We start from the raw sequence: 24,490 nt of genomic DNA, 5'->3' as shown, positions 1-24,490 counted from the left end.
GAGATATGATTTTTTTTTTTAGCTATTACTTTTCTGAGCTTTCAACTTGATTTTTCTCATGGTGGATGATAAAATGGGCAAGAAATCCAATAGACTGACTTCAAAAGAGGGACTTAAGTTATATCTTATTACCAGAATATCATAGACACTTGGGGTGGGCTTTTCTGACTTGGGCCAGTAGGCACTTAGTAACCACCCAGAATACCTTAGCAACTGCATTGACTTGCTAACAACCACTGTGAACATCTTAGAAACATCATATCAACATCACATCATATATACTGTTCATCATGTTGAAGATTTACACCAGTCAGAATGTGGGAATTTCAAAGATTAAAGGGAAGAATGGATTAAGTTAATGTGGAAAGATTGGATTCTCGAGACATCTGTCTCTCATTATAAATCATTTGCTATTTCTCTTTTAAACAGGTGTTTAGACAGTATGGTGAATTATAGTTTAGATCTATGTTGGGCATCTGAATTGAATCTGTATAATATCCACACCCAGCTAAAATGATGAACTTACCATGCAAAAATAGAGCACTTCTTTGTTCCTTTCTTTTGATGATGGTCCAAACCAGTCGGGTCGTATTGTGTTACACTGCAATTCGCAGTACTGACACAGAATGTACTTGGCAACTCGGACCTTTTGTTTTGTGACTGCATTGAATCTAGGTGGTCTTAATGTTGTAATAACTTATCTGTTTTACACCACACATGTCAATGCCACTAACTATTTTTGTGCAAATTAGTTTTGTTTTTCTGCAAATAGAGTTTTTGCACTGTAACATGCTGAACTTTGCAGAAGACACTTTTAACCTATATATATCAAAATTTTTTACAAAAAAAAAAAAACCTTTTATGAAGGAACAAAATACTGTACGGAACTATTTTTTATTTTTTATTTTTTTAACTTTATCTCACAATTCAGATTTTTTTTATTAAAGGTGCCATCGAACATTTTTTTACAAGATGTAATATAAGTCTAAGGTGTCCCCTGAATGTGTCTGTGAAGTTTCAGCTCAAAATACCCCATAGATTTTTTTTTTATTAATTTTTTTAACTGCCTATTTTGGGGCATCATTAACTATGAGCCGATTCAGGGCTGCTGGCCCTTTAAATCTTGTGCTCCCTGCCCATCGAGCTCGCGACTCTATAATACAGTGCATTTACAAAGTTCACACAGCTAATATAACCCTCAAATGGATCTTTACAAGATGTTCATCATGTATGCTCAATGCATGCTTCGGGTCATGTTAGTATAGTATTTATTTGGGTGTTTACATTTGATTCTGAATGAGTTTGATAGTGCTTCATGGCTAAAGCTAACATTACAAACTGTTGGAGAGATTTATAAAGAATGAAGTTGTGTTTATGAATTATACAGACTGCAAGTGTTTAAAAATGAAAATAGCGACGGGTCTTGTCTCCGTGAATACAGTAATAAACGTGGTAACTTTAACCAACAGTAGCCTACATTAGCAACATGCTAACGAAACATTTAGAAAGACAATTTAAAAATATCATGTTATCATGAATCATGTCAGTTATTTTTGCTCCATCTGCCATTTTTCGCTGTTATTGCTTGCTTACCTAGTCTGATGATTCGGCTGTGCACAGATCCAGACGTTAATACTGGCTGCCCTTGTCTAATGCCTTTCATAATGTTGGGAACATGGGCTGGCATATGCAAATATTGGGGGCGTACACCCCAACTGTTACGTAACAGTTGGTGTTATGTTGAGATTCGCCTGTTCTTCGTAGGTCTTTTAAACAAATGAGATTTATATAAGAAGGAGGAACAATGGAGTTTGAGACTCACTGTATGTCATTTCCATGTACTGAACTCTTGTTATTTAACTATGCCAATATAAATTCAATTTTTAATTCTAGGGCACCTTTAACAGTTGCAAGTTAACATATTCTGAGATGTAAACTCACAATTGCGAGTTATATCAGAATTGCAAGGTATAAACACAATTGCAAGAAATAAAGTTAGAATTGCGAGAAATAATGTCAGAATTGCACGTTTATATCTCACAATTCTGACTTTATAACTCACAATTGTGAGTTTATATCACGCAGTTCTGAGAAAAAATCTCAGAATTGCAAGATAAAAAATCACAATTATACCTTTTTTAATTTTTTTATTCAGTGGCGGAAACAAGCTTCCATACTCACCCATTGTTTCAAAATGCAGCAGTAGGGGCACAAGTAGCATTTTAAATCATAGCTACATTTTTTTAAGTTCCGTTTTGTGTAGATCAATTTGTAGTTGGGTGTAAATCTTGTTGTTTTATTATATTGTTTTTTTACATTGTGTTGTAAATTCTATTTCTGCTATTTTTGTAATTCTCTTATTTTTTGTAAACTACAAAGAGTCATAAGCATGTTTTTTTACTCACATTTCATGATAATCAAGTTTGTATGTGTTAAGCCACTGACTTTATTGAATTTATGCAAATTGTAGCCTACAGGGTTTTTACATAAACCTTTCTATATCTTATATATGTTATTAAAAATCAGTGTATAAAAACTGATTTGATATCGGCATGGAACGACAAGTTATGACATCTTGGCAGATCTACATTAAAATTAGCCTATCCATGTAAGATCTTAGTTGATTGATTCTTGTGCATGTATCTGCCTGTCTTCAGTCTGTTAAGAGACCATTGGCCCACATGGAGTTCAGCCAGAGGTTGACTTTGATGTAAATATACTGTAGATCTATTGCCATATCCTAGTCCATTTTTGTGTGTTCACTGTGTAAATTTTGTTGAGAAGTCAGACTAAATCGTCCATGCAGCCCTGTAGTTGGCAAGCATTCATAGTTTATTACTCAACTCCTTTTGTTAACCCTTAGTGTAAAATCTTCTAGACAAACACTGTTTAAAGGAATAGGTGACCCAAAAAGGATAACTGATTATACAGAAAGATCTTATTTTGTCCACAAATGTGATTCTTCATTACCATATGCAGTCATAAATGAGAGTTATTTAATGCAAACAGGGCTATTACATGATTTGTAGCATTCATAGTGCTTCATGATTCTCATTCTCTTTTAGTAGATTCACTATTAGTCCATATTTGTGGCTGCTGTGCGCTCGTAGCATTTTGGCCCTGGTTAAATCTGTGTGGTATATTTGTGGTTTTGGACGCTGGTTGGTCTTGTGAAACTGAAAAACATGTTAGCTAGATGAGAGCGTTCTACATCTTCAATGAACCCATTGTGGGAAGAGAGCAGAGGAGTTACGGTTTTCATCCAGAGGCGTTGAATAGCCCTGTTTGAGTCTCTGTGTGTGAGAGAGAAAAAAAGAGTTAAAGTAAGGCTTCTTTTTTCTTTTCTTTTTTTTGTCCCTGTCTGAAAGAGCACAAAATGCCTCATGTTGTGGTTCAGGAAGTCTGGACCTTTGGATGTGCGTACTTCCTGTTGCATTTCAAAGAACTCGAGTCAATCATTTGCAGCAGCTTGTCTAATAAACGGATCATGTCTCGCCTTGCTTTGTAAGAGATACATTAATTTTTGAGTGAAACCAAGTTTATTTCGTCAGACTATAATTTACACTCATAGAACTACATTGAACCTTTTTTCTATGCAGAACCCTTGCATGCTTGTCTCAGTTTTAAAGAATGCTTTATGCTAAAAAGTTTCTATCTTTTAACTATCTGTAAAGTACTGAGAAATTCACCCACTAGAATTGATAATGCAGTTTATTTAGACAAATTTTGACAATTTTACTCAAATAATAGTCTTTTATGTGGAATAATATTGCATGAGCTTCTCATTTCTACCTTTTAAAGTCCCCTTGAAATCAAAATTGGCAATTATTTTTTTAATGGAGTGTTTATTATAAATGATTTATCTGTGCACTTCATTTTTTTTTTTTTTTCTAATTCATGTTTCATCAAAATCTTTAATCAAAATAACTTCCCCTCCTCTTGCAGCAACTTCTCTGAGGGCGGGGGCGGGACAACCTGTCACTCACATGAGATTGACCAATAGCAAACCACGACTGTCTAATCAATTCCCCATAAACAAAATCAAGTCCCGCCCTACGTTTTTTCTTGTTTGAGAAACCGATTCACTCAGATATATGTCACAATAGGAAGGAAAAGACCATCACAACGACTCTGTCTTGCCCCAATAACTTCTGTTGCAGGTGCATTGCTGTAAACATACATTTTGATTGTGGGCAATATACCGGTAGACATGATTAACCGTTAGAAATTTGTGAACCAGTAGAGATTTTGGACTATCTTCTCTATCACGGTTACATTCACGTGACGTTACTGTGCAGTGTGCGTGATCATGAAAGCTTATCTTCTGCACGTGTTTTTAAACATTGTGGTTTAAAAACAAGTGATTTAAAACTGTTGAAGCGCAATAGGCAGCAAGATACGCGCAGGTGAAGCTGCTGCTCAGTGAGCATGTTTGTACTGAATTGAGTTATTTTTGTCGCTTTATTTGTCTTGATCGGTTAAATATACACACTTGTATGTGTCAAAATCTTGTCTTTGCAAGTATTCTAGTAAATATAGTAATTTATGCCTTAAGTGAACATAAACAGTTGAGAAAGGAAATGCATGTGTAACAGTATTTTGGATCCTAAATGATGCTAAATTTGATGCTAAAATGATATATTGTGCAGCCCTATTTAATTTACATGGTGAAGACCACACAGTGTTTTTTTTTAAATATATATATATATAATATACACTGCATTCCAAATTATTATGCAAGAGACAAATCAGTAAGATTTCTGTACAATAAACAGAAATGTTTGTTTGTTTATTTATCCATGTCTTTTTAGATAACTGGTATCAATCTCAGACAAAATAATTTGCCAGGTCTGTGGAAACCCTACTTAGAGGTTGTTCCACATTATTTAGCAAGTCACAGTTCTCATGCAATATGGGTAGGAAGAAAGATCTTTCTGAAGATGAAAAGCATGAAACGGTGCTATATTGTGCAAAAGGCATGAAAACAACTAATATTGTGTGAAACTGAATGGAGATGATCAAATTATCATAAGATTTGTGAGTGATTTAGAGCACAGCAGAACTCGGTCAGATAAAGGCTTATTGAGGAAAGTTCCTGTCAAAAAATGTAATTGTATTAAAAGGGCAGCTATAAAAAAAAGCCAGTGTTGAGCAGCAAACAGGTATTTGAAGCTGTATTTCATATATATATATATGATTACTTTATACAATTAGCACTTGAAGCTTTTCAGGTAGGTATATTTTAGTTGTCTTTTTTTCTATTGTTTGTTTGTTTTTTGTTTTTATTGCTTGTAATTAGTTTATTTTTTTCTGGTTTTATCACTGTCTGTTTACATGTCTTCAGTAAGCTTGAGTTTGTTTTTTTAGTCAGGCTAGTATAGTTTTTTTGTTATTGACATTGGTTGACAAGAATTATGACATTTCTATGGTATCAAAAATTTTGATATTATAAAAACTTTATTTAAAGTAAAAAGAACTATGTCATGATGATATATATTGTTATTGTGAAATAAAATGACTCGTGATATAATATTTTGGTCATATCGCCCACCCCTATTTTGATTATTTAAATAGATACTAAGAGGGAGGTTGAAATTATTATCTGTTATCACTGAAGAGGAAATGCTTCAGGCTTAAAAATGTTGCACCAGAAATAGATTAGTCAATAATTCCAGGTCATTGTAGCATGATGAAATGGGTGTGTACTGTAGGGATGAGGTCAGTATGTGGGAGTGGATATCAGGAATACGTGTCACATCACTTTGATGCAGTTTGCCAGCCAAAGCCATACACAACACCAATATGCAAGGCTTCTCTTGACATGTATGGCTGAAAAGTCAGCTGTTTATTTATGTTTTCGATGCTTAATCTTATTTTGTTGTTGTTTTAAACCACTGTCAAATTTTCTGACATGCACTTAGATGGTCCCTTATATGGGTTTTTTAATGATAAACTGTATATATTAAATGAAATTTAATGATGGCAAATAAAATGTACAAAAATTGCTGAACACATTAAATTACACAATATTTATTATTTGAAAACAAACACTGTTCATTAACAAGGCTGTTGATAGATGAATATGGACTAGTAAAATAGGTGGAATGAGCAATTAATCATCTTGGTGGATATATTTGCTAAAAGATTTGTCAACTTAGCATATAGATCATTTGGGAGCAGACGTCACAGTTGCATCACTGCAGTTGCATGCACATTGTGGTGGCAGGAAAACAAGTGGAGGTAAACGGGCGAGATCCAAGGAATAAGAGAAAAAGTGTCTCACTGTGCCGTTGGATGTCAAAATCGGATTGCATTTTTACAGAATACTATCGTCAAAGGCACCCCTTGAAGGGAAACACAGATATTTATGGTTGCAAGCCATTAAACAAACAGACTGGACTGATGGAACATGCAACGATTACCCTATTAATAAAGCATGAATTTTTTAACATTATGCAGTTCATAGGGGGCATCATTTATTAGCCCTACAGTTAAAGCATGGCATAATATAACATTTTTACTAGATAACATTTAAACCCATACCATTTTAATCTCACAATTCTGAGGAAAAAAGGCAGAATATCGAGTTTAAATGTCACAATTTAGATTTTTCTTCTCATTCTCTGAATACCTTTTTATACTTTTATTATGTGGCTTCCATAGACTGCTACTGCAGAACAGTCACTTCCTGCCACCAGGTAGACTCTGCCCACAAAACATGTATTTGCTGTTTGCAAACACCCAGTGGTCTATAGATGACCTCAAAGCTATTGGACATTGCCTCCAAACTAAAACATTGAGTAAAAATATGAGATTTTAATGTGTCTGCTTTTATGAGGTGCAGTTAGATGAGAAACCTTTAAAGTTGCATATAAATGTGTCTGCCTGTGTGTGTTTTCGTGTGGCCTATTGTAACTAAGAGAACAGAGATATATCCATTTTTAAATACTACAAGCACAGTATGTTGAGGCCACTTAAGACACTTAATGACTCTCATGCAGCTTCTATTACATTCCAGGATTTAAGGACATTAAGGAGCTGTATTTATTTTTTTTTATTCAGTGATTTAGAAGCTCATTTTTAGGTTATAAAATGTTCACATATAACCAAAACCATACACTTATCATGCATTAAGAAAATTAATCCTTTTAGGACCATTTTTGCATCTCATTACTGTAATGCAAATAAATAATGATATATTATTCAAATTGTGAAGTATTTAAGTAATTATACAAATTTGCAGTATATGTTGTACTGCCTATTTTGTTTATTGTTTTTTATTCATTTAAAAAAATACATAATTGTTTTTATTTTGTTGTGGCATTTGTCCCAGACGCGTTCTTTGTGAGATCTCTATATTTATGCATTGTTGTTTTCATCTAGATGATGTGTCGGCAGAAAGCAGCACAGGCTCTCCAGACAGGCTGTCTTTAATGGAGGTGCGTCTCCAAGCACAGGAAGATGAAATAACGCTACTGAAGTCCTCATTGGCTGACGCCTTACGCAAACTCCGCCTGCATGAACAACAGATTCCCCTGCTTAAGCAGCAACTGATTGCTGGTAAGAGGTTTGTTAATGATTTCAGTGTGCTACTGTAAAGCTAATCCAACAGGTTTTAAATGTATTGCAACAGATTTTATTGCATTGTTATAAAAGAGACTTCATGTAAGGGTGTGTATGCATTTTTTGGTCCCCAGTAGGAAAACATTTTCTAAATAATACTTAGTGATATTTTTAAAAATGTGATGGGTAGTAAGGAGATATACAGTTCGTACAGTATAAAAAATCATTATTTATATGGAAAGTCCGCATAAAACATGGAAACCAAAGGTGTGTTTGGTGTGTGTGTGTGTTTGTATGTGTGTGTGTGTGTGTGTGTACAACATCAGTGAACCCTGCTGCAGCCCGTGTGTTAAATCATTCCTGTTACGTGGATGGATTCTCTAAACCTTGCAGACTGTCTACAAGCTCTCTTGATGGATTTCACCACACATCAAACAGGTACAGATGATTCTGGGTAGTGTTATTTACTTTAATATTTAGCTTAAAAGATATCACAGCAATTTTCTGTCTCATTACATTTATATGTGGAACTGTAGTACACGGCTGATTAACAGAAAACAGAGTCAACTTACAGTCACACAGTTATTTGTTCAAATAAACTGTCATTTACAAATTAAATGCAGTAACATCTTGCTGAAGTTGCAGAAATGCTTGACGATACTGAGAAGAAAAGCTCTGTGAAAAACAGTCTGGCTGCCCACATGAGTTTAATACAAAGAAGCAGAGCAACATTCTTTGGCAAACTGCATGTTTGGGACATTGTGGACTGCATCCAGGGAAAAGGGGGGAAACTGTGCTATTTGTGTTCATTATAATTTTTTGTTACTTCAGTGAAATGTTCTTATTTGTATGCCAGAAAATGTAAATTATAGTTCCTCTTTTAAGTTTACCACAGGCCTGCATTATTGTTTTGTGATTAGTTTGAGCTGTGCCTTAAAAGTTGTAGGTTTAAACCCCACTAGAACTGAAGCTTGAGCTATTGCCATTGTGTAATAAATGTAAATGAATATGAGTAAATTTCATTTTTGGGTTGTTGTGTTCACTTTAACCAACAAGCAGCATTTCGAGACTATCTTCATCTCAAACATTTTTGTTTTGTTTGTGTATCTGTAGCCATATCTCAAACACAGCTGAAAATGGGGAGGGCGGGGCTAAAACCATTTCCAGCCACAAACCGAGCACTAGTGACAGGTGCACTCAGACCGAACCATGGCTCCTAAATCACGAGACCGTCCCGCTGGCCCTGACACGGACCAGCCAGAGTCTTTCTTTGGAGGATGCGTTACCTGAAGGTGTCCCGTTTGCTGATGAAACCCTGACCAAGCTCCGTGGAGAGGAGGAAGACGGCGATGAAGATGAGAGGGAGAAGGACCAAACCTGGAGCTCCCTAGTAGAAGACACCATCCAACCCACCACAGTCAGAACCCTCCAGCAACAACTGAGCAAAGGCAGTGAAGACAGCCAGGGTTCATGCCCTCAAACCCCAACGTCCTCCTCGCCGGCCCCCCCAAAAGAGCCGACTTCCAGCCCACACGGAGGCCCACTCTCCCCCATTCGGGAGGGAGAGAAAGCACTGTGCGTTGACCCCCAAAAGTGGAGTCAAGCATTGGCTGGCTGCTTGATTTCACTGCCTCTGGTTTTGGTATTAATCCTAACACTAATGCTTGCGTTGCTGCACAAACCAAAGTTACAGCTTGTTAAACCGGTTTTGGCACCCAGATTGGGCTTTATTTGCATAGAAGTGGATAATCAAGGAATCATTTGGAGCGTGCAATTTAGGTCAGATTTGGTTTTACTTGATATGTTAGTGCATCAGTTGGTACGAGTTTTTAAAAAAGATTTGCATACAGAAGACAACTTTGTCAAGACGATTTCCTTTCACACAGATCTGCAAAAACAACTATAAACGCTGTATTATTCATGCCAGGCCAGTAGTCGGCGATGTCACTTTGTAAAGAAACACTGCGCATATATGTATTCTTCTACAGAGTGATGAATACAGTCAAGATGGTGAAAGTATCGAGCACGTAATGCGCATGAGGTCACCATTTTAACAAATTTGTGTTTTTGTCATTTACGTGGAGACGATAACGGTATTGTTTTCAAAAACTTGCAAGTTCTTGTTTTCAGGCCGTTGACGTGTAAATGAACAGGCAAAACTCATAAAAGGTTTTCAGTTTTTAGTTGTATAGATGCCCCCTTAGTATGAAATTTGTTACTTGTTTGATAGGATGCATTGGCAGTGGATGAACAACTTAAAACTGATTAATTTCAAGTTATGAAAATTCTTGTTTGTTTAAACTGTGGTAAAAAGCACGAAAGTGTCAAGCTATAGATTATGCACCTGATCACATTTATAAATGTTTTACCATACTACTGCTAAAACACGTTAACTATCACTCTTTCGGGTACATATAGAAACATTAACTGAAATAACATTGCAAACGATATTTTTAAAATGCTGTTTGAGCTGCAGTAATGCATCTGTACTTTAGTAGTAAAAGGGACATTTCTATCCCTAAGGGCACTTCAGGATGATGAATTTGACTGAATTATTGTACTTCTGGCATTCATTCATCTCTTTTAAAGAACACAGCTCTGTGCCAACAGAGTTTTGCATGTGTTTTTGGATTTAGTTCATAATTTGACTACTTTGGAAATGCATTGTGATTTGTTGGGGCAGATGTCAAGAGTTCTGGAAATTTTAGCTTTGAGTTTTGAATGGGAAAGGGGAGGACAGTTGACATGAAGTGTTTGTTCAGTTGCAGTGTTGATTTAAGTATGATTTAGGTACAGTATGGTATGCATGGCCGTTAATACAGTTGCAAGAGTAGTGCCTCATTTCACAGTAAACGCGGCTATAAATGTCATCGAGACCCGTCGACTCCCCTTCAGGTGAATATGGAACATATGAGATCATTTCTAAAGCAAAAAGCTGTCGGTGTGACAGGAATGTCGAAATCCTTAAGTGTATATGTCAAAACAGCTCCTGGGAATCTTGGCTGTAACACGGTTTTGCAGAAACACAAAAGCTCATGATTGAGCCATGCTGGGGCATTAAAATCATACTAACCCAATCAAATAATTTCACTTAATCTTTTATAAATAAAGCCAATCTCTTGATTCGTTGACTGATTTATCTGCATGCATGCTTTGGGTGGTCTTTCGGTATGTGTAAATGTCTGTGTAACTTCTTGTTTCCCACAAATGTAATGGTTTAATTCCTGTGGGTGGATTTTGTTTCATGTAAACAGTGCTTTACAGATAGTTACGTGCCGTCCCTTCTTGGTATTCTTGCATGGACATCATGGAAAAGGGTTATCGAGTCTACAATGTGGTGCTAGAGTCTTACGGCAGATTGGTGCACAACAGAGCACCAGACAAAAACAATAAACAATGCTTGCTTCGTTAAAGATTCATGCTTTGTTTAGTTTCAGCAGGAGAAAAGATTCTTAAAGACCGTTTCAGATGTGGTCTGTAACTTGTCACTCTTCTGCTGGATTAGAACTGAATGAAAACAAATGTGCGTTTTTTTTAAAAACATCCCGTGCAGAAAAACTCTGAAACTAATGCCGTTCCATGGACCACACTGGCACTGTTTGACAGGGAGATGCATGACAAGTTCCATGCATTGATTTAACAGACACTGACCATATGTTACATTTAAAATGAAGTTAGGAAACAAAGTTAGGAATTTACCTTTTTTTAAATGGTTAGATTTCAACAAATACAATATTCACACACATTTTATTATGCGTGTGTGTGTGTATATGTATATAATATATATATATATATATATATATATATATATATATATATATATATATATATATATATATATTATTGTAACACGGTTCGTAGATGTAGGAAGAAGGAGGCAGGAACCGGCGAACATTTAACAAACTTTAATATATAAATAAACCAAAAACCAAAGGAAAGTAATGCCGGCAGACCCTCACGGAGTAATATTGTGAAATATTATTATAATTTAAAATAATGAAAAATGTTCTATTTTAATATATTTTAAAAAGTCACATGATCCCTCAGGAATCATTCTAATATGCTAATTTGAAACATTTCTTTCAAGAAACATTTCTTATTATTATCAATGTTAACAACAGTGCTGCTTAATACTTTTGTGGAAACTGATACTTTTTTCGCCACAGGATTCTTTGAATAGAAAGTTCAACAGAACAGCAGTTATTTGAAATATAAATCTTTTGTAACATTATAAATGTCTTTACTGTCACTTCTGAGCAATTTAATGCATCCTTGCTGAAAAAAAGTATTAATTTCTTTAAAAAAAAAAAACTTACTGACCCCAAACTGTTGAATGGTAATAAATGAGACATATATGATAGTAAATTAATATTTATAAACATTTTGGCATTATCAATTTACAAGTCTTTAAATATCCAAATATTGCCTGAGTTAGCAGCCTGGCTAATATAGGCTTAGACAGGACTTAGATTAAGCCAGGATTAGGCCTTAGTTCAATTAGAACATTTAAGTAGCTTTTATAAATGTGCCAAAAAACAAAACAAATTACTGGTGTGCATCTTGAGACAAAACAATGGCTCTGACATATTTTAAGATATGTTAGTACAAGTTGTTTTCAGTTAAAACAGCTCAAACATGCATTTTAGTCTGGGACTAGGCTTAAGCGTTGTCTGTGAAACTGGGGGGAAAATTTTATTGCTAATTCCGACTACCATAAAAAATGTGTTAAAAGTGCGGCAGGGTGAGGGTTCCGCATTGTTTAAGAGTGGACAGTCCCCTTTATCAGCTGCGTTTCACTTCTCTGTCTGTCACCGCAAGTATCATCATTGATCACATGACCACAGTTATTTCCTGTTTCATGTAGCTTTTATTGGATGCCTCTAAGGGTATTCAGAAGAACAGGAAATAGGGCGTGCTAGAGGAAACAATCCCTCACTGAGCACAGACTCATACTCCCACACACAATAAGTATATGGGGCAAATTCACTGTAACTCCAGTGGCATTAACTCACTGATTTCTGATTTTTTTTTTTTTTTTTTTGCATGGTTTTCTTGTGTGTGTCTGCATGATTGATTGATTGTGGGTGATTGTTGGTAGTGGGTTTGATAATGTTGGTGCATTTGCATGCTGTCCAAACTTGATGGGAAACTCAAAACATGCTAAGCACATTCTGTGATGTTCATGTTAACATGCTCATATCTGCAGTGATTACTGCTTGCATGCGCTCTGTGAATCTGATTTCATGCCACATGCAGTAACTGACGAATGTCTCTTCTTGAAATCAGGGTCAGGAGGAACAGTGAGAAAAGTAAGGACTCTCAAGACAAGACCAAACAGCGGCTTTCTAAGAAAGCGGCCTCCTCGACAAACTTACTCACACGGTCTCCAAGTCTGGAGAGGTGAGAGCCGTTTTCATCAGTTCAAGCATACTTTTCACTTATGAGTGAATATTTCAGAGTAAATAAATAAGTTCATCTCTATCAGCACAATCTATGATGTTGTCGATTACCACAGAAAATCGTTATGACTCATCCCTCAGTTTATAGAAACAACAGAAAGATTGTTGTGGTAATGCACGTACAATAGATGCCTTGGGGTCTATCAGAGGCTTTTAAAGAAAAACTGTGATGCTCATATTATCATTCAAGCATTTACAATGATTCTGTTATTTGAGTTGTAAAGTTGTCTAAATCATCCTTTCCTGTCAGTGGAGTTTGCTCCATGTAGGATTAGTTGTCTTATGTCCATCCTTTCTTGGATATCATGTAAAAAGTTACTTTATAAAGTTTTATCAGTTGGCCCAACTTAAAGTGCCCCTATTGTGCTATTTTAAATGTTTCTAATTTTGTCTCCTACAATAGGTTTACATGCATCCAAGGTCAAAAAACAACTTAATTTTCTCATAATACACATTTCAGCATCATCTCTTTTCTCAGTGTGTGAAATGGTTCCGTAAATGATTCGGTCTCTTTAATCCCCTCATTTCCGAGAGCCTACTCTGCTCTGATTGGACAGACGGTCCAGTCTGTTGTGACTGGTCTCGGAAACGAAACGCCTATTAACAAATCTGAGTTTCACCTCTGGAGGCTTCCTCTGTGTTTTATTCCTGAGTGTTTTCTTTTAGGAGACAATAACTTTATTTGTCGTGCACTTTGATCTTTAAACCGTGCAGACTTTTTTACATTCACAGACCGCTATATTACGGTTTCGCATAACAGGGGCACTCAATGTGGGAAGTGAATACGATTTAGGACAAATTGACAGAATGCCACAGATGCTTTCGATGAAGATTAAGTTATATAATATTTGAATGCATATCATGAGAATCTTATTGTAAAATAGGTATTAAATAGCTTTAGTTTCTATAATAATAATTTAGTTTTATAACTTAAGTATGGTTTTTGTGATAAAATAGCTAAAGATGCTGACATGCCGTTAAAAAAACAAACACATTTCTTGTTGTGTTGAAGGGTTGATGTGATTGCCATGTTTTTATCTGTTTTCAGTATGTTAAATGATTCATTCATTAATTCAATGATGCATTTGTCTCCATAGCCGGGCAAAAGATCTTATCTCTAGCACAGGTAAGGCATCTCTCACTTCATCTCTCCTTCTTTTTTTTATTATTCTTATCTGAGCAGCCTGTGTCATAATTCAGACTTGCATTAGGTCGATGTTTTCCTATTTTTTTTACTTAAATTCCCGAGGTACCTCTGCCCTCTATATAGAGAACTTCAGTTACTTATTGTCACACTATTTATGCAGTTTACAATGCTCCTTTCTATTCTCATGCCCTGCAGTGTGTTTGATTACTGTAAAAGCTGTCATGTGTTTGGAAAACAAGATGCTTTTAACCTTTTCTGAATGCCACTCATCATGTAGTCATCATGTCATTGTCAGTTTCCTAACGTAAGGAGTGTCAGGTTACAATTTCTTGAATAAAATGTTTTCCCTCAGCTAAAGAATGAAAAATAATATTTAAAGGTGCCCTAGAACGTTCTTTCACAAGATGTAATATAAGTCTAAGGTGTCCCCTGAATGTATCTGTGAAGTTTCAGCTCAAAATACCCCATAGATTTTTTTAATAAATTTTTTAACTGCCTATTTTGGGGCATCATTAACTATGTACCGATTCAGCGCGCAGCCCCTTTAAATCGTCGTGCTCCCCGCCCCCGAGCTCTCGACTATAATACAGTGTATAAACAAAGTTCACACAGCTAATATAACCCTCAAATGGATCTTTACAAATTGTTTGTCATGCATGCTGCATGCATGCATCGGGTCATGTGAGTATAGTATTTATTTTGATGTTTACATTTGATTCTGAATGAGTTTGAGTCTATGCTCCGTGGCTAACGGCTAATGCTAAACTGTTGGAGAGATTTACAAAGAATGAAGTTGTGTTTATGAATTATACAGACTGCAAGTGTTTAAAAATGAAAATAGCGACGGCTCTTGTCTCCGTGAATACAGTAATAAACGATGGTAACTTTAACCACATTTAACAGTACATTAGCAACATGCTAACGAAACATTTAGAAAGACAATTTACAAATATCACTAAAAATATCATGTTATCATGGATCATGTCAGTTATTATTGCTCCATCTGCCATTTTTCGCTATTGTTCTTGCTTACCTAGTCTGATGATTCGGCTGTGCACAGATCCAGACGTTAATACTGGCTGCCCTTGTCTAATTCCTTGAACATGAGCTGGCATATGCAAATATTGGGGGCGTACATATTAATGATCCCATTCCCAACTGTTAGTAACAGTCGGTGTTATGTTGAGATTCGCCTGTTCTTCGTAGGTCTTTTAAACAAATGAGATTTACACAAGAAGGAGGAAACAATGGAGTTTGAGACTCACTGTATGTCATTTCCATGTACTGAACTCTTGTTATTCAACTATGCCAAGGTAAATAAAATTTTCAATTCTAGGGCACCTTTAAAGAATCAACAACATAATATATGGGCAATTCCAGCGTTATGGACGTGACATTTGGAGTCAAAACTTGAAATATAAATGCTCAAAGAATGCATTTAATAGCAACATATTGAACCGTCTATTTATATATTCATAATCCCTTACCAAAGGAGTCCAGACATTAGAAAAATGTCAGTCTACTCAACTGTTTTATTTTTTAGATGAGGGAAATATACAGCGTTACGGACGTGACAAAAAAAGTCACTAAGTTTTGGGTGACAACATATTTTTTAAGAATTCTGTGAATTACATTGCGCAAACCAAAAGTAATACTGCCCACCGAATAAAGAAGGGTTGGCTCTCCACAGAGCATAAAATAATAATTTTATTTCATTTTTCGTGTTCGCATTAATGAGGAAAAAACAACGTTACGGATGTGACAGTTTTCCGTTACGGATGTGACCGGTCTGAAAGCGGCACAGAAGACTGCTTTAAAACTGCTTTAAAACTTTCACAGAGACCTCAAGCAAGCATGTACACCACCAAATATTGAAATCTGGGATACCAGTATGGTAAGACTCCACAATTGATCAACTTTTTACTAAACTTTATACAAATGTAACGTTATACTCTGTATTGCAAAAGGTTATAGATTAGACCTATTTCTCATGTTGACAAGCATGTGCGTTGTTCAAGAATCAATTTAGAGACCATGATTTTCCTTCTTACAGAACTGCATGCTAAAATACATTGACAAATATTAATGTTTATCATAAAGCAGTTTAAAATCGCATGTTTTCCCCACAGTCAGGTGAACCGATTGACACTATTGCCAATCGCAATCATGTCAGTTTTATGTTTTGTGTATGAATGACCACACGGTTTTTTTCGTCTAGTTTTCAGAGTTTAAAGCGGAGTCTTGAGTCAAAATGATCAAACTTTATTTCAAGTCAAAATTATTGCAATCGTATTATTTTCATTTTGTTTGATCGCGCGGATTGTGATCATTATAGGCTAGGCTATTCATTTTTAACCAACAGGTAACGCGACATCCCAATTCCCGAGGGAAGTGTCCTATGAGACACAATGCTCTTCTATAAGTTGTACTGTATCATATAGGCCTACCTTTTGATGTTCATATTTCGTTCTCTGGCAAGAGGAAGAGAAGATCGGTTCATGTGCGCCTGATCCGCCGCTTACAGGCGCTGCAGAAGCTAATCTGTCACACGCCGTAGGCTATTAAAGAGCGACATCTATTGTTTAATTTTTGAAAAAAAAAAAATAATAAAATCGACTGAATTTGAAAGTTAAACCTTTTTCATATTAAAACTAACAAAGCACAAAGAGTATTGCGATTATTGGGTATGTTCTGATATGGTAAGCCTGAAACAGATGATAGCAATATAAAGAAGCAAACTCATAGGATTTAATATGAAGCGTCCGTAACGGTCACGTCCGTAACGCTTATTATGGTTGTTCACAGCAACGTAGTGAAATGAATTGTTGATCCTAATAAGCATAAACATAATTTAGCTTTGCATATAAAGTTTCAAGTTATTTGCATTTATAATTGTTATATGACATAAACTTAATCATTAAAACGTTACGGACGTGACAGAGCACTGAAGCGTCCTGACCTCTTTATTCTAGCCCTTATAAATTCATCAGGCAGTGCTGTTATGACTAAATGAGTGTATTTATTTCTCAGGCATGTATCCATCTTTCTACACAATGCTTACTGCTAAAATTAAAGTTTAAAAAATGGGGTCTTTGATCCCTTTTTTGAAAGCATGAAATATGGTTGGTTGAAAATTTAATTTAAGCATTGTTACTTACCACATATATTGTGGATAAACAAGGCAATTTTCTTAAAATTTCTGTTAGAGCACATTAATACAGTATATTACAGACCTAAATGGACAATTTAAAAAGGGTTTTGTTCTTTTGGTTAAAACTTTTTTTTTTCATAGTAAAGATGACCTTTGCGTGGAATTGCCCATATATGAATCTCTCATCAACGCCTCACACATACACCCGTGGATTCAAAATAATAATGGTAACAACTTTTCAGCTTTTCATCTACCATTTTAACCAATCTTAGCTAGCCCAGGAACCCACTAATGTAATAATGCTTTTTTTTTTCTCATTACGCCTTATAATTACTTTCATAAATAATATTATTGCATTATACTGATTGTTACATTATGTACCTCTACTTCCTTTACCATGTCCTGGATTTACTGTGCCACTGTATAATCTGAGAGATATTTACATTTGTTTAAAATGTGTTATACACTATACAGAGGCAACCAAATGTAATGATGATGTAATAGACCAGCTGAAGCCAAAGTCTGTCATCAGAATGATTTGGTGTAATTCCCTCCCAGAAGCATCTCGCATGACTGCGTTAACAAACACCAGGCATCTGAATGGAAGATAACATGACAGCGTTCATTGTTTGTTTTCTGTGTGCTCTGAGACACAATTCATGTATGATTTTAGAAAAAAGAGCCAGATTACAGCAACTTCCAATTTTATTACAGATATTTTGAACCAGTTTCTCAGGAAGTGATGATTTTGTTCTCTTGAACACATGGGTTGGAAATGCTGCTTCATTCGCAAATGTTTTTTGCAATATTCCAATTTTGTGCTTAAGTTAATTTCGCAACTTTGGATGGAAACATAGCTAGTGTCTACTTAAAGGATTAGTTCACTTCAGAATTAAAATTTCCTGATAAGTTACTCACCCCCATGTCATCTAATGTTTATGTCTTTCTTTCTTCAGTTAAAAAAAGAAATTAAGGTTTTTGAGGAAAACATTCCAGGATTTTTCAGGTACAATGGGTTGAAGGTCCAAATTGAAGTCCCAGCCGAGGAATAAGGGTCTTATCTAGCGAAATGATTGGTCATTTTCTAAAAAAAATAAAATAAAAATGTTTATACTAGTGGTGGGCCGTTATCGGCATTAACGTGCTGCGCTAGCGTGAGACTCTTATCGGGCGATAAAAAAAATATTGGCGTTAAATCTATTCTCAATGTTGGGTTGGGAGCTGGGTCTATACTAAGCAAGCTATGATGACTTTTACCTTGATATTTTAGCGCGGATGTACACCTAGCCGAATTTACCCTTCGCAAAGTCCCGCCGCCCCTTAGTTACTGTTGCTTTGTCCGACAAGCCGTGGCGCTGTGACGCCACACAGTGATAAATGCATCACGGAGCAAAGAGGACACTGACAACACGTCTACAGACAAGACAAAGCAGGTTACTTATGATATTAAACAAAGTCCCAGCTTTAAAACTGTGTAGTTTTTTTTAAGAAATTCAAACAATAAAAAGTTTTTTGTGGCTCTTTAATGTGTCGTGACAGATTGCTGTAGCGCCTCAGCTCAAGCGGCTCGTGAACCGATCATCTCTTACTACTAGTCCATTTATAGCATCAAATAAACATGAATGAACATGAGAATCAATGTTGTTTCAAACACGGAAAGATGTCAATATACACAATTTTTCAAGTTTAACTCCACCGAGGTTAATCTTCTAACTCCTGACTGCTTTGTCGGACAAAATGGCGGATTACTTTTAGTCATTATTTGGGTAGCTCACATATTCTGAATGTCTTTGGCAGAATTCAAATGAGCCATTTTAATCTAAATTAATCTAGATTAATTCCAAGATTGCAGTGAGATTAATCTAGATTAAAAAAAATCTATGCCCACCACTAGTTTATACTTTTTAACCATAAATGCCTGTCTTGCACTGCTCTGTGATGCGCCACGCATTACGTAATCACGTTGGAAAGGTCACGCGGGAGTACCAATCAAGTGTCTAGGGCTGCGTTCCAGTTCGGTTTTTAAATGCCCTTCCCTCGCTAACTTCACTCGGTCTCGTTGACTCGGATGTACGTCATTGCTTACGTTGCACGAGTGCCCACTTCTGGCGGAACCTTTGTATGGGCTGAACTGGAACGTCCTAAGCCCTTGATCACTTGGAATTCGCAATGGAGCTGATTTATTATTTATTTTTTCCCCTTACAAAATTGTTTAATACAGCATTCTATATGTATATATGTGTGTTTTAAATGTTTAAAAAATAATTAATATATCATAGAGTTGTTTGTGGTGGGGTAAATTAAACGCGATATGCGGTGACGTCACAATCGTGTTGCATTGTGGGTTATGGAGCTGCCTGAAGTGTACATATGAAGTAGACTCGGTAAAAATCGAGGGAGCGAGTGTCTGTCCATATAAACTTCCCTCGTCCACTTCACGAAGTGGAACGCACTTCAAAATGGCGGCAGGGTATTTTTAGGGAAGTTCGCGAGTGCGTGTCTATGACCGAACTGGAATGCAGCCTAGAAAGTGAACATGCAAAGACCAAGTCAAACGGCCTTTACAAAAAAAGGTAAAACAATGATGTCGGACGATTTTGAAGTTGGAGAAGAAAATGAGATGAGTTTGTCGCCCTACCGCCGTACTTCCATCTACGTCACACATGACCTTTCCAACATGATTGTGTAATGCGTGGCCATCGCAGAGCTAGTGCAAGATGAGCATTTGTAGCTAAAAAGTATATACATTTTTATTTTTTTTTTAGAAAATGACCAATCGTTTCGATAGACAAGACCCTTATTTCTCGTCTGGGATTGTGTAGAACCCTTTAAAGCTTCATTGAAACCAATTTGGACCTTCAACCTGATGTTCCCCAGTGAAGTCCACTATATGAAGAAGAATCCTGGGATGTTTTTTCTCAAAAACCTCAATTTCTTTTCGACTGAAGAAAGGAAGACATAAATATCTTGGATGACATGGGGGTGAGTAAATTACCAGGAAGTTTTCATTCTGAAGTGAACTAATCCTTTAAATTTTTTGTGGAAACTTTTCTTTTTGGATTCTTTGATTAATAGAAAATTCAAAAGGACAGCACTTATTTGAAATAGAAATCTTAAGACATCATAAATGTCTTTACTGTCACTTTTGATTAATTTAATGCATCCTTGCAGAATAAAAGTATTAATTTACTAAAAAAAAAAAATATATCGTACTGACCCCAGACTTTTGAACGGTAGTGTATCCATCTACAGACCACCTGCAGTAGCTTCATAAATCCCAGACAAAAAAATTCTAGATTAGAGAACAGATTCAAATCCAAATGCAATGCGGTGCAGCGAGGTCACTGTGCATATAAACATTTATGAGTAAGTGTTACTAAGCACAGGCGAATTTTAATTACCATAATAAGCCATTAGTGGTCTCATGTCTAGTCTTTATATATTTATTTGTTTGTTTATTCATTTCTTCAGCAGTTAGACACAGGAGTGCTTGTGCTCACACTGGAAAGTTACTCTCGTCGGTTAAGCAACCACACTACTCGACTTTTCTGACCAGGATGATGGATGTCTGTTTCCTTTTCCCTGCGTGCCAGTAATTCACACCACTTTTTCACAGCCCTGCCTTGGCCTTCTCATTTGTGTGCGTGTGGCGTTTCAATAATTTATTCACCTGCACACTTTAATGAATGGGAAAAATAAATGGGTGGTTTTATTTGAAATATCGTGACTGCGCTCGACATCAAACATATGTTGTCTTTCCCCTCTGGGATGAAACTGACACATTTATGGAATGTTGTTTCGGCGTCACCTGGGCGACATCTCTCTGATAACATTGACATAGCGGTCCTGCTGGAGTCGTATAGTTTAAACTCAAAACTTCTGAGGAATTCGAGATATTCCCACTTTTCACTTGTATCAAAACAACCCATATTATGTAAAAGAGCTTCAATTGTCAGTGATGTTGTGACGCAAACTTTGCTTATTGGTTTCTGGCCGTTGTTTTTATTATCATTCCATTGCATTGGACACACAGATTGATTTGCTTGCCTCATTTCTTTTAAAAAGCCCTGTTAAAAACAGAATTTTCCCTGTCGATGTAGTCCAAAACCAGGTCCAGACAATGAGAGCGATGAGTCAGAGAGGTGTCCTCATAGGAGCTCCCTGTAGAGCTAGTTGGAGTGCAGTCGGGCTGCAGGAATTCCTAATGTGTTTTGCAGCTGCAGAGATAATGTTTGTTTGTGTTTTATCTTTTAACAGGTTCTCAGGGATCCAGGAGGGGAACTCAGAGTAGGTTTCTATCATGGACTAAATTCGAACTAATTGTTGCCTAAAAATTTTCTCATAAAAAAAAAATATATATATATTATTTTGTATGCTTTGTTGCACCACTGAAGTTAAAAAATCCAAGCTATAGTGTATAGTATCGTAACACATTTTCATGTTGTGCATTCACATGTCTCAAGTCACATTAATTTTGCTTACAGATCAGTCAATCAAGATGTTCATCCGTGGACGACCAATCACCATGTACATTCCTTCCAACATTCTAAACTACGAGGAGCTGAAAATGGATCTTCCCTCACAGAAACTGGATCTCGATTGGGTGTATCCTTCTTTTGTCGTTGTTTTTTTAGCATTTATCTTTTTATTAAAGGATTAGTCCACTTTTAAATCAAATTTTCCTGATAATTTACTCACCCCCCATGTCATCCAAGATGTTCATCTCTTTCTTCCGTCAGTCAAAAAGAAATTAATGTTTTTGATGAAAACATTCCAGGATTATTCTCCTTATAGTGGACTTCATTGGGCACCAGACGGTTGAAGGTCAAAATTACAGTCTTAGTGCAGCTTCAAAGGGATTTAAACGATACCAGACAAGGAATAAGGGTCTTATCTAGCGAAACGATAGGCCATTTTCTAAAAAAATACAACTGTATATGCTTTATAAACACAATTGATCGTCTTGCATGTGCTTCTGCTTTCCGTATTCTTCAAAAAGCTTACGCTGTATGTCCTACGCCTTCCCTATTCTACTTACGAAAAAAACGAAACTGGCACCGCATTCGTTCCGTAATTGAATAGTGAAGGCGAAGGACATACAGCGTAAGCTTTTTGAAGAATACGGAAAGCGGAAGCATGTGCAAGACGATCATTTGTCTTTATAAAGCATATACAGTTATATATTTTTTTGAAAATGACTGATCGTTTCGCTAGATAAGACCCTTATTCCTCGTCTGGTATCATTTAAAGCCCTTTGAAGCTGCACTGAGACTGTAATTTTGACCTTCAACCGTCTGGAGGCCATTGAAGTCCACTATAAGGAGAATAATCCTGGAATGTTTTCATCAAAAACATTAATTTCTTTTTGACTGACGAAAGAAAGACATGAACATCTTGGATGGCATGGGGTGAGTAAATTATCAGGAAAATTTGATTTAAAAGTGGACTAATCCTTTAATGTATTACATTTGAAAATAAAATAAATTAAAACTTCATTTACTTTCATTTAAAGTAATTATAAAATGAAATATGCATGATGCAAACATGATGCAAACATGCAAATATGTATATATTTATATGTTAACTCAATCATGTTGCGCCGATAGCCTCGTGGGCAGTGCACCGACATATAGCGCCGTTGTGCTTCGGGCGACCCGAGTTCGAATCCCAGGAATGGGACCTTTCCTGATCCAGTGTCCCTCTCTCTCCAACCTCTCTTCCTGTCCACTCTATACTATCCTATCATAATAAAGGCAAAGCTCACCAAGAATAAATCTAAAAAAAAAACTAAACCATTAACTTATTGAAAAACAGGACATATTTTTCCAGTACATAGGGATTGAACATTTAACATCTCAATTTCATATTTTTGGGGAGTGCACCCACGATGCACAGTTCGGAACAAAGGACCTGTTTTCTCGATTATTTTGGAAACCGTATCAATCATCTTTTTCCAAAAATCTTATATTACCTCACATTGCCAAACACAGTGAATTAGATTTCCTTTGTATAATGCATATTTTTTCGCAAATGTTCCTTGATCCTTTTATTTCCAGCTATGGTTACAGGGGACGGGACTGCCGAGCAAACCTTTACCTGTTGCCGTCTGGAGAAGCGGTTTATTTTATTGCGTGCGTGGTGGTTCTGTATCATATCAGCAACCAAACACAAAGACATTATCGCAAGCACACGGACTGTGTCAGATGGTAAGTTTAGAGTGTTATTTAGATGAGCACCTAATTTTTTCTGATTATTATGTCCTTACTTTTTCCTCTTACTTTTTGGCCTGTAGTCTTGCCATCCACCCGGACAAGGTGCGTGTAGCATCTGGACAGACAGCAGGGGTAGACAAAGATGGCAAGGTGAATAAATCACATTCCACTGATTAACAAGATGTGTGTTTTAAGCTTTACTATGCAACTAATTAGTATTTTAGTTAGTATTATATAGTTTTGGGAAGTCAAAACTTATATATAACATAATATATACATTTTGCATTTTGCTAATTCTTTTATTGTTTATGCATGTAGATTTCATGACGACTTATGCAATTCTAATATTTTTACCTTTAAAAATTAATTTGTCACATCATATGCCCATTTCAATCAACTTGTAAAGGAAAATGCTGATTAAAATTAAAGAAATAGTGTAACAGTCATAAAAGATGGAAAATAACAAACAAACTCCATGTGTATGCTGTGCATCAATTACCTGCTTATGTTTTCTGTGCATTTATGCCGGTTATGTGTGTTTGTCAGCCTCTTCAGCCCTTTGTGCACATTTGGGACTCCAACACACTAGTGACACTGCAGCAGATCGGCCTCGGCACATTTGAGCGAGGTGTCGGATCCGTAGCGTTTTCCAATTCAGTGAGTATTGCCTCCCATTTTGCATTCTTTCCAGTTGAAACACAGCAGACAGAGAGAATACAGTGCTGTTCCCATGTGCAAAAAGTATAGAATATCAAAAAAAACATGAATAAATAAAATTTGTAAAATAATACTATAATCAAGTATCCAGACCTTTTGGACTGTGAAGCATTTCTAGACTAGAAGCGTTGACTTTTAGCCTGCAAAAGTCTTTTGGAATAGTAGAATTTTAATTTTAAATAAATAAACATTGTAACATATACAGTGCTTAACAAATTTATTAGACCACCACCCAATGTAA

At 36.1% G+C, this 24,490-nt stretch overlaps 1 protein-coding gene across 4 annotated transcripts in view; it reads left to right on the top strand.

Moving 5' to 3' along the window:
- eml3 (EMAP like 3) overlaps nucleotides 1-24,490 on the top strand; it is a 49,573-nt gene that overhangs the window by 12,085 nt on the left and 12,998 nt on the right. For 2 of the 4 annotated variants that reach the window (XM_067399729.1, XM_067399730.1), the window contains exons 2-12: nucleotides 7,384-7,560; nucleotides 7,890-8,001; nucleotides 8,677-9,138; nucleotides 12,850-12,963; nucleotides 14,120-14,148; nucleotides 17,467-17,547; nucleotides 21,578-21,607; nucleotides 21,805-21,925; nucleotides 23,377-23,526; nucleotides 23,613-23,682; nucleotides 24,079-24,189. In XM_067399729.1, the coding sequence (XP_067255830.1) occupies nucleotides 7,384-7,560; nucleotides 7,890-8,001; nucleotides 8,677-9,138; nucleotides 12,850-12,963; nucleotides 14,120-14,148; nucleotides 17,467-17,547; nucleotides 21,578-21,607; nucleotides 21,805-21,925; nucleotides 23,377-23,526; nucleotides 23,613-23,682; nucleotides 24,079-24,189 (1,457 nt within the window). The remainder of the gene's footprint in view (nucleotides 1-7,383; nucleotides 7,561-7,889; nucleotides 8,002-8,676; nucleotides 9,139-12,849; nucleotides 12,964-14,119; nucleotides 14,149-17,466; nucleotides 17,548-21,577; nucleotides 21,608-21,804; nucleotides 21,926-23,376; nucleotides 23,527-23,612; nucleotides 23,683-24,078; nucleotides 24,190-24,490) is intronic. The other 2 variants (XM_067399731.1, XM_067399733.1) reach the window with 2 other exon arrangements.

Source organism: Chanodichthys erythropterus, chromosome 11 (assembly GCF_024489055.1).
Source record: "Chanodichthys erythropterus isolate Z2021 chromosome 11, ASM2448905v1, whole genome shotgun sequence".
In the NCBI taxonomy this organism is placed as follows: domain Eukaryota; kingdom Metazoa; phylum Chordata; class Actinopteri; order Cypriniformes; family Xenocyprididae; genus Chanodichthys; species Chanodichthys erythropterus.
Note: the sequence above shows the minus strand (reverse complement) of the source record. Positions and strands in the feature narration are given on the sequence as shown.